The sequence below is a fragment of the Stigmatopora argus genome, chromosome 14 (genome assembly GCF_051989625.1).
Source record: "Stigmatopora argus isolate UIUO_Sarg chromosome 14, RoL_Sarg_1.0, whole genome shotgun sequence".
NCBI lineage: Eukaryota > Metazoa > Chordata > Actinopteri > Syngnathiformes > Syngnathidae > Stigmatopora > Stigmatopora argus.
In genome coordinates, this window is record NC_135400.1 from 12019913 (window position 1) to 12029832 (window position 9920).

General features: G+C 47.8%; 2 protein-coding genes across 2 annotated transcripts; one reads left to right on the forward strand and one right to left on the reverse strand.

Annotated features, from left to right (window-relative positions):
* Positions 1-851: 851 nt before the first annotated feature.
* On the reverse strand, positions 852-4099 carry kcna7 (potassium voltage-gated channel, shaker-related subfamily, member 7). Its single transcript, XM_077618601.1, has 2 exons — positions 3413-4099; positions 852-1691 (listed from the first exon to the last, which is right to left on the reverse strand). The coding sequence occupies exons 1-2, from the start codon at positions 4097-4099 to the stop codon at positions 852-854; spliced, it is 1527 nt and encodes a 508-aa protein (XP_077474727.1).
* Positions 4100-5446: 1347 nt separating this feature from the next.
* Positions 5447-9751, forward strand: bcat2 (branched chain amino-acid transaminase 2, mitochondrial). Its single transcript, XM_077618561.1, has 11 exons — positions 5447-5544; positions 6762-6833; positions 7027-7227; positions 7685-7795; positions 7864-7983; positions 8052-8215; positions 8282-8424; positions 8536-8621; positions 8718-8858; positions 8922-8996; positions 9156-9751. Exons 1-11 carry the CDS (start codon positions 5527-5529, stop codon positions 9195-9197), a joined length of 1173 nt encoding a protein of 390 aa, XP_077474687.1. The 5' UTR covers positions 5447-5526; the 3' UTR covers positions 9198-9751.
* The last annotated feature ends 169 nt before the right edge of the window (positions 9752-9920 follow it).

Genomic DNA, 9920 nt, shown 5'->3' on the forward strand with positions numbered 1-9920 from the left:
GATTGACTTAAAACAATACAGATGTACTTGCATATGAACTATAAATCAAATATATGTTTGTGAATATGAAATGTTAATCTAATGACTTCCCATTGTCCTGTTGCTAATTAAACTCACTAGGAGATTATGGACAGCTAGCTTTTTGCTAGCATCATTTGAAAAATAAATCAATAGTTTCCTTAACTCATTCACTGCCAGTGAACAATCAGGTTTCAACCAATGGCAGCCAATGAGTTGATGGGATTATTCACACTCCCAAAAAAATTCTATTGTGACTTTACACGGCAAAACTAAGAAAATCAAACAACCATGTGGCATCCATTAGCCTGGTGATTATTTCAAGAAGATGTGCATGTTAGTCCATGTCGCCACATTGCAAATGAAAAGCAGCAGTTCTAGCATCCTACTCAACACTGACCTCTAGCGGTAAGGAATGGCAGCACATCAGTACTGTGTAGTGATTTTAACATTCCCAACAATCCCACTTGTGCAAAGACATTTATTGACATAGTTGTTGGCACGTTTCAAATTCAACCAATCTAATCAAAGATTTTGTCTAACCACGCCCCCTTTCTGCCAAAAGTGGACTTGCTGACGAGGCTTTCTTGCACCCTTCAGGTTAAAAAACGAAACAAAATGACGCAACAGCCACGTAGAAGCATTTCTTCGGCCATTTTAAGTACAATCGTGCCTTATTTGATAGCAAGCCAAAGACTGATTTTACACGCACTATTTGTTGACCTTTTACGTCCTCTTCAAAGCTTCATCCAAGGTCTGCATTTATCTGTACTAACTTCACGGAGTTGATTTGAGTTTCCTCCTCTCCGTGTCTCCTACGTCTAGTGGTTCCTTCACACCTGAGTGACCAGAGGTTCTCTGAGGAGAAAATTCAGCCCGCCGACATCCCCATCCGCTTGAATGTTTTTCCCTGCGTCCTCGCCGCCCTCGTCCACCTCTTCATCTTCGTCATCTAGCCATAAGGATGTGGACACGTGTTTGTACTGGGTGGTGTCGTCCCGCTCCATCTCCCGGTGGTAAAAGTAACTGAAGTTGGACACTATGACGGGCACGGGAAGCGAGATGGTAAGCACGCCGGCGATGGCGCACATGGATCCCACCAACTTGCCGCCCACGGTCTCGGGGTACATGTCCCCGTAGCCCACGGTGGTCATGGACACCACGGCCCACCAGAAGGCCTCCGGGATGCTGGTGAAAGCCGTTTCGGGACGGTCCACCTCGGCGAAGTAGACGGCGCTGGAGAAGAGGATGACGCCGATGAAGAGGAAGAAGATGAGCAAGGCCAGTTCTCGCAAGCTGGCCTTCAGGGTCTGCCCCAGGATCTGGAGGCCTTTGGAGTGTCGGGACAACTTGAAGATCCTGAAGACCCTCACCAGTCGGATGACCCGGATGAGGGCCAGCGACACGGAGGGCTGAGCCCCTTTGTCCTTGGCCAGCTCCGTGCCCAGCGTCACAAAGTAGGGAATGATGGCGAAGAAGTCGATGGTGTTCATGACGTCTTTGAAGAAGTGCATCTTGCTGGGGGAGCAGCTGAAGCGGATGATGAGTTCAAAGGAGAACCAGCAGATGCAGATGGTCTCCACGATGAAGAAGGGATCCTGGAAGGGGGCGAAGACCGTGGAGGTGGCCGTGGTCTGATTGCCGGCGGCCGAGTGGAGAGCGCTGCCGAGCCTCTGAAAGACAAAGACCCCGGGTAAGTCCTAGACATTGTGCGAAGGTCACAAATCTCATTAAGTCGTGTTGTGGTTTGATAGTTTATCACGTCGGCCTGTAATGATTTTTTTTGCCAAGTATCACCATGGCGACAAGCTCAAGTGAATCAAAACAAGGACGGAAGGGCTTCCACGGCACGCTCGGAGAAGTTGACTTTGATGCTAACATTTAGCACTTCTCCGCTTTCACTTGGTCCGTGGTCAACAAACCCAATCCTATCCCCCCCAGACTTTAATTTCCAGGTCTAAATTTAAAAAGACAGACAGACTTGGGTTTCAAACCAACACTGGGTGGTTTTCTGGGAAGTGTGTGACTTGACAGATCTTGGCACTATGAGGCTGGTTTTGGTTACCCTGAGAGTTTTTGGTTCCTTGTTTGCTTTGTCGCTCCTGATGGTGGCTTCCTCACTGGGAAAATGTCTGATTGTCTTTATTCCAGATCTCCTCGCTCTGCTAAGTCTACTCAAATCAAAAATAGACTGAAGCCATTCTCTAAAGCAATCCCTAACCTCGAATCCGTGGAACTCCTCCTTCAGCCAAAGCACACCTTTGTGACTAACCCTAAACACAACGTCATCCAATCTCAAATCAGAGCCAGTCTTGATTCGCTTGGGTGACTGTCCTTACAGATTGTCACGTCTCTGTGCTGTTTATTAATACACATAATCACGTCTGGATGGCTGATCCTTTGACTATATTTAGGGCTCGGGCTTCACGTCTCAGAGGTCGTAACACGAGAGCGCCTTATCTGCTTTCCCTGCCTCTGTGCATTTGACTTTCCCTCATCTTCTGGAATATCGTCTGCATCTAAATGTGTTCTCCCGCCCGCCCGTTCAGTCTTCAAGAAATCATCTGCTTGATTTTCCCTATTTTCCATTCCATTCCATCTTTCAGGAATGAAGGTCACCCGGATGTTGACTGAGTGTCTTCTTTCGCGATTCCTAAGCCCTCAGAAATGTCTCTGCTCTACAGTTTTTGCTCGGAAAGGGGACACCAGTCAGCACCCAATGCCCCCTCTTCACCTCATTACCAGCCTCTTTGCACCCCGTCACCTATTCTCCCTATTAACACCACATTTGCTCGCGTTGGCCATGTCCATCCCGTTGTATGCCCTGTTCATGTTCCCGCAAAGATGAGTCTGAACTGCTCACCTGGATCTGGAACAGCTACTAAATTTGCTGATCTACCAACAAATTAGTCTTCTTTGTTTTTTATTCTAACATAAACATTTTTGGTGTGCGAGACAGTCTACATAGAAGCAAAACCCAAGTACGATCCCATTCGATCATAGACTCAAGGACTCATCTGTCTGTCTACCAACAATTTGGTCTTCCAAGGGCCCAAAAGTCTGGGATTTTGACCAAAGGGACAAACCTGGAGAATATCCCAGTTGACACATGACAGACCCAATCCTCAACTTTGTTGGAGTGGTCATCACCTCTTAAATGTTACAGTTTCAAGCAAGCTTCTTGGGTATGCTGCGACACAAATTGCAAAAAATATCATGTGAAGCAAGCATCAAGATCTAAAATCCCTGAGATTGAGGTTGATCCATTTTCCATCACTTTAAGATCCACAAAAGTTACGGCCACATTTCAGTTTAGCTCACGAAACCAACTAAGGAAGACGTGGGTTTTGCGTTTTTATGAAAGAGACGCGCTTGCCTCCGCGTGGATACACACCTCTCTCTGCTCCTTCTCGTTCCTGAACTCAGGAAGCGTCTCCAGGCAGAAGATGAGGATGGAGATGATGATGACCAGCACGCTGACAATGGCAACGATGCGGGCGGCGCCGGACGACTCGGGATACTCGAAGAGCATCCAGAGACGGCGTCGCAGCTCCCCGCCGGGCATGGGCCGCTCTTCCTCCTTCTTGGGAAAGCCCTCGTCCTCCTTGAAGCGCTCCAGGACGTCCTCCCCCAGCTGGTAGAAGCGCAACTCCTCCATGAAGACGTCCAGCGGCACGTTGGCGGGTCGCCGCAGCCTGCCGCCCGACTGGTAAAAGTAGAGGATGGCCTCGAAGCACACTCGGCTGCGATCCAGGAACATCTCGTTGCGCGTGGGATCAAAGTAGCGCAGACGCTTCCGCGGGTCCCCCAGGAGGGACTTGGGGAACTGGGCCACCGTGCGCAGCTGGGTCTCGTAACGCATGCCCGACACGTTGATGGCCAAGCGCTCGGTCAAGGTGCGACCGCTCCTCCACGGTGGTCTGCGTTCGTCTGGCTCGTCTACCTCATCTGGCTCGGGGTCCCCGCCCTCGGCCGGTGCCAACGCCTTCTCCTGCTGGTTATGTTGCTCTTTGGCCCGCTTGTCCTCATCCTCGGGCGGACGCTTGTCGTTGTCATTACCGCCCTGGTCCGGACTGGCCATTTCTCAACCCGGAAGCACAACGAGACCACTTTGAAAGAATCAAAATTCACTTTTTCCGGCAAGCAATGCTCTTGCCATAATCCTCTCTAGCTGATATTTTGCAGACCCCTAAGCTATATTTCACAGAACCCTCATTGGAGAACTAGCCTTACTTTTGCGAAGCCTTTGGATTCAACCGAGTGTCCGCTCCATGACCCCCGACCCCTCAGGGTGCACTCACAGCTCCCCCGTCCCTCTCTGGGGGTTCCACCATCCCCTCAACGATGCTCGCTCGCTCGTGTAGTCCACCCTGTCCCCTCTTGACGTCCTCCGGTCAGTAAGGCGAGGGCTCCGAGGTACCAGGTGTTAACCAGGCGACCGTGCAACGTGTTTGTGGGTCACTTGATGGAGACGCCCCCCACTCCCCTTCTAACTCCATTGCTCACTTTCTCTCCTCCAACAATCTTGGCATTGAGAGGAAATGCTGTAAGGCTGAAATTGAATCTTCCAACTTGTCCAAAGGTTGACGCCACTGTTGGCCCTTTGCCTTCTCTACCCCTGGGGACACCGCGGCCCCCTGTCCTCATCATAAAAAATATCTTAAACACATTGTGTTTATTTTAAATATTTGTATTTTTATCTTTTTTTGCCCGATAGTAAACAAGAGTAAAATTACTACATTAATTTGAGATTAGCTAGCAACCTTCAGGGTGTCCCCCCTCCGACTACCAATGTTGGCGGGGATAGGCTCCAGTACCCCCGCAACCCCTGCGAGGATAACCGGATCAGAAAATAAATGAGTGAATGACGCTGCCGTTGGAGCTTGCTAATGCAAAAATGTTGCCCCCGTCAGTTTACACTGCTTTTCATTATGGATGATGGAACAACAACACATAACACTTACTGTAAACATGCATGATTATGTGCAGTAAACATGTCAAAATCATACCAAAAAAACAACATAAAAGCCTAAATGTGTTTGAGAGTTGAGCTATACCATACTTTTGGTTTTCTTTATTTTTGCATTGTGATACAGTCATCTGAACAAAAAACGATTTTGTACATCTGTGTTTTTATAGTTTCCCGAATAAAATGGCAAATTTCTTTTGGTAATTTGCATGATAGCCAACCACCCACCCCTCTATCAGCCAATTAGATTTGAGCCGTCAAATTCCCTGCAGCCAATCAGAAGTGACGCTCGAGTCACTCCTTCGTAGCACAAAAATTAATGATTGATCTACTTTCAGTTTCATTTCAAACTCCACGTTTTCTATGCCAGAGTGAAAAAAATTATTTAAAATATAAATCAATTATTTATCTAAAGTTTGTATTTAATTCGGATTTATTTATCACTTGGCACTCGCGCAAGGGTGTGTCTTCGAAGGCGGAACTTTTGCACATTTGTTTCCGCACGAGTTAATAATCAGTAAGCACACGGCGAAGCGGCGATGGCAGCTTTCCGAACGGTGAGTCCAAAGGCGAACAATGTCGTCATTATTTGTTTATCTTGTCTTGTCAATGGCTCACTTTCAAGCCCACCGATAACGAGCAAACAAAGATAGCGAAGGTAGAGGGCGATAAAACTCGTTTAAAAAGACCATCTTAAAAACAACAAGGACATCGCACGGAAATTTTCCGGTTTTGCTCAAAAGCTCCAAAGTGAAGCCTCGCTAACGCAAACGGATCAACATGAGCACTTCACTCTTCATATTCGGCTTATTTAATCTTTATAATTGAAGGAAAAATGAAATCTTATACAGCGACCTAAGGCTACGCAGCATCCGATAAATTCCATCGAATTGGTTAAGTAAAACTGACCAGTTTATCCAAACTAATACGTAATAGCCCTAATGTGATTATTTTTAATATCCCTGGCTCTTTTTTGTTTTGTTTTATTTTTTGTCTGTTGTGTAACTATCCATGAGACGCCATTGTCTCAAGTAAACTTTAATTAAGATCAAACGGCTTCAGGCCAAAATGTTTGGCTAGCCTGTTTTTACGCGTGGCACTTTCGACAATGTTTTCATGTCACTCTTATTTTCTTAAATCCTGTGACGTCATCGCGCTCATGACTGCAATCGGATCGCGAGTTGCATCATAAGTGCGAAAACCGTAATGTGCATTTTATTGGTTAATGCTCCGTGTTGTTGCTCCTGTTGCGCATTACTATTTGAATTGCGCAAGTTTGGTAGGTCAATTTCCATAAGAGTCCAATTTAAGGCATGACAATACAACCTAATATTAAATGGCAGTACAATTTGAATGAACATCTCGTATATGCGACACAGTGAAGAAGTGGTTAGCACCTCTGCCTCAACGGTCTGATATCAGGGGTTCAATCCCAGGCCGCAGTCATGCTGTGGGGAATTTTCATGTTCTCTTCCCATAACCCTTGTGAGGATTCAGCAGTACAGAAGATAAATGCATGTTAGTATAAGCCTATTCTAGAGTGCATATAAAAATAGGATTTATTTAAGAATATTTAATTTTTTAAATCTTTTTTTTTTAAACTAAAATGATCATGTGACCAGTCACGCATTTAGCACACAAGATTTATTTATTTATTTTGACACGTGCTTCAGAGTTTGTAAGGTTTCTATTTATGGCCTGCAAGGAGTTGATTGGCCGAGAGCGCCACACCCCCGCCGCTCACCATTGTTGACTTTTTCTGTCGCTCACTCAGGTGGTCCTCACGAGATGGATTCGGACACTTCCCACCGGCTTGGTGCCGCGCCGCCTCGCGAGTTCCTTCAAGGTGAGGAGGAAGCAGCCGTGCATCATGGGAAAGTTTGCCATTTTGTCGCTCTCGAGTCTCCTCTCTCGCTTCTAATTGAAATGCATATACATTCATTATTTACAATTAGGTATTTGTTTTGAGTGTGTCCTCGTTTGGAAATAATTGCGGTGGTGGCAAACAAACACTGAATTGCGTGTGCCGCCCGCCGCAGGCCGCCGACTTGAGCGTGGAGCGCAACCCCAAATTGGCGGCCAAGCCGGACCCGTCCTCGCTGGTGTTCGGGAAGCAGTTCTCGGACCACATGCTGACGGTGGAGTGGACGGCCGACGGCGGCTGGGAAGCGCCGCAAATTAAACCCTTCCAGAACCTCTCGCTCCATCCGGCCTGCTCAGCTCTGCATTACTCCATCGAGGTCAGGAAGGCTTTATTTTCATTTTTATTTTTTTTACCCCTTTCAGGTCTGTAATATAATGTTTTTTCCAGAAACTGATCTCATGTTTGTCCTTAAGGTATTACATTTGCTATATTTTCAATTGAAATGTATAACTATCATTTGAATCAGATTTTTGTTATATTTTTGGGGTGGTGTGTTAAACTTGATGTCTAGTTTTTCAAATTGCTGTTTTGTGCTCTGCATTTTCAGAAGAAAAAAAGAATATCGAATATGTCTCTTAGCATTACTTGATTGCAAATGTTTAATAGTTTTAATTGTATGCTGGGAAGGTTATATTTATTAACATTTTTTTTACCTAATATAATTTGGATTTTCACTAAGTCATTTCACATTCATAATTTGGATTTTTATTAAGTAATGTCACATTTATACGCAAGTTTGTCCTTCTTTGATTTCCAACCCGACCGATCGCCAGCTGTTTGAAGGCATGAAGGCGTTCCGCGGCGTCGACAACCACGTGCGCCTGTTCCGGCCCAATCTCAACATGGAGCGCATGCACCGCAGCGCCGAGCGCAGCTGCCTGCCCGTGAGTTCCCACGCGCTGCCGCGTGCCGTGCCGTCCCTCCCGGATTTTCACGCCCGTCGCTTGGACAGTCGTTCGACAAAGCCGAGCTGCTGGCGTGCATCGAGAAGCTGGTGGCGTTGGACCGGGAGTGGGTGCCGTACTCGCAGGACGCCAGCCTCTACATACGGCCCACCTTCATCGGGACCGAGGTGAGTCGTCCGCATCCGGGAGGCCCGGCCCCCCGCCCGCTCACCCGATCGCTCCCGTCCGTCCTCAGCCGTCGCTGGGCGTGACCCGAGCCAGCCGGGCCCTGCTGTTTGTGATCGTGGGCCCCGTGGGACCGTACTTCGCCACGGGTTCTTTCAACCCCGTCTCGCTGCTGGCCGACCCGTCCTTCGTGCGCGCCTGGAAGGGAGGCGTCGGCGCCTACAAGATGGGAGGGTGCGCGGCGCCGAAGGGGGAGGGCCGGACGGTCGGCTCGGGGTTCTGACGTGGGTTCTGCCGTAGGAACTACGGACCGACCATCGCCGTTCAGGACGAGGCGCTTCAACGTGGGTGTCAGCAGGTTCTGTGGCTGTATGGAGACCAGGAGGAGATCACGGAGGTGGGGACCATGAATCTCTTCATCTACTGGACCGACGAGAACGGAGGTAGAGCGTCCGTCCGTGGTCGTGGACGTGCGAATGATGGCGAATGGGGTAATTGCGTTCGCCATCATTCGCACGATCCCGACTGGAAACGTGGTTCCGTTCCGGGCGCAGAGAAGGAGTTGCTGACGCCTCCGCTGGACGGGATCATCCTCCCAGGAGTCACTAGGCAGTCCCTGCTGGACTTGGCCAGAAACTGGGTCAGTGGAAAAAGCTTGGCTATTCAATTTAGTACAAAGTTGTCTAGTCCCTAAACTAAGTAACGAAAGGTTTTTTTTTTTGTGACATCTATCCAGAATGAGTTCAAAGTGACCGAACGCACGATGGGCATGAAAGAGCTGCTGAGCGCGCTGGACGCCGGGCGGGTTCTGGAGGTCTTCGGCGCCGGAACGGCCTGCGTGGTTTGTCCCGTGGGCAGCCTCCTCTACAAGGGCCAGGTAGGGCACTTCTTGGTGGCGCCCCCTTGCGGCACGACAAAACGCTGCACTTTACCTCGTCAGACGCACAAAATCCCGACAATGCAGAACGGACCCGACCTGGCCAAGAGGTTTCACAAAGAGCTGACTGATATCCAGGTGAGTGGCGAGTACAAGGGAAAGCAAGAAATGCATCAACTCGTTCAGTGCTATTGACGACGATAGACAATTCTTTATCGAATTGTGTATTTTTTTTTTATTTGCGGCCAATGCACTTTGTGACAATCATCAGCAATTTTTTTTTTTTTTTTTTCACAGTACGGACGCAAGGCCAGTGAGTGGGCGCCCGTGGTGGCTTAAAAGTTTTTTGCACATGACCGTAGAATCAACAGTTACATCCCTTAATTCCACTTTGGACCACTGGTAACTCCGCCCCTTCCTGCCTTTTTCCCCCACGTGTACGTAAAACCACTAAAGCACTCCTGCCCGCGGTTTTGTGGCAATAAGAACTGGATTCAAGGAATAATACGGCGCTACTTTATACTATATACTCGTAAAAATGCGTTCTATAGCACAAAGTTAGTCATAGTTCAGTGATTAGCTGCGGTGCGGTGCTTCTTTCGAAAGGGTTACTGCGAGGGGCCACTTTGCACTCCCGGCCAGGTGGGATGAACGAGCGAGCGACCGACTGGCCCAACCCGGTTTGTGTGTCCCTGTTTTTCTTTTTTAGGTGTTTTTAAAGGATTTATTGTATGTAATGAGTTGAGATGTCTTCCGTATCAAGTGCCTGCTGACCATTGGTCTTGGTCAGCGCGTCTTCCACTCAATCGTATCCAAGTAATGTCACTTCCTTCTTTGTATGTTGTTTACGTTTAGTTTGTTATTTTTACATTAAAGCCTGTTTCTGACCCGTCTGCTTGAGTTGTCCCATCTTAAGCACTACATGGCGAATCAGGTTTTAGTTTGTTTTGCTATCATTGGACATCATCCTTAAAGTTCTATCAATTAATATAAAGGAAAAACAGTCCTTATAATCCCATATGGGTCATTTGGCTACACTATAGAGCTGTGAAAAATTGACAC

Bases quoted from the DNA above. Each gene is read 5' to 3' on its own strand.
- kcna7 (XM_077618601.1), bottom strand. From the start codon at position 4,099: ATGGCCAGTCCGGACCAGGGCGGTAATGACAACGACAAGCGTCCGCCC. The intron at 1,692-3,412 runs GTGTGTATCCAC...TTTGTCTTTCAG, and splicing joins ACGAGAAGGAGCAGAGAGAG to AGGCTCGGCAGCGCTCTCCA.
- bcat2 (XM_077618561.1), top strand. The intron at 8,622-8,717 runs GTCAGTGGAAAA...ACATCTATCCAG, and splicing joins TGGACTTGGCCAGAAACTGG to AATGAGTTCAAAGTGACCGA. The intron at 8,997-9,155 runs GTGAGTGGCGAG...TTTTTTTCACAG, and splicing joins AAGAGCTGACTGATATCCAG to TACGGACGCAAGGCCAGTGA.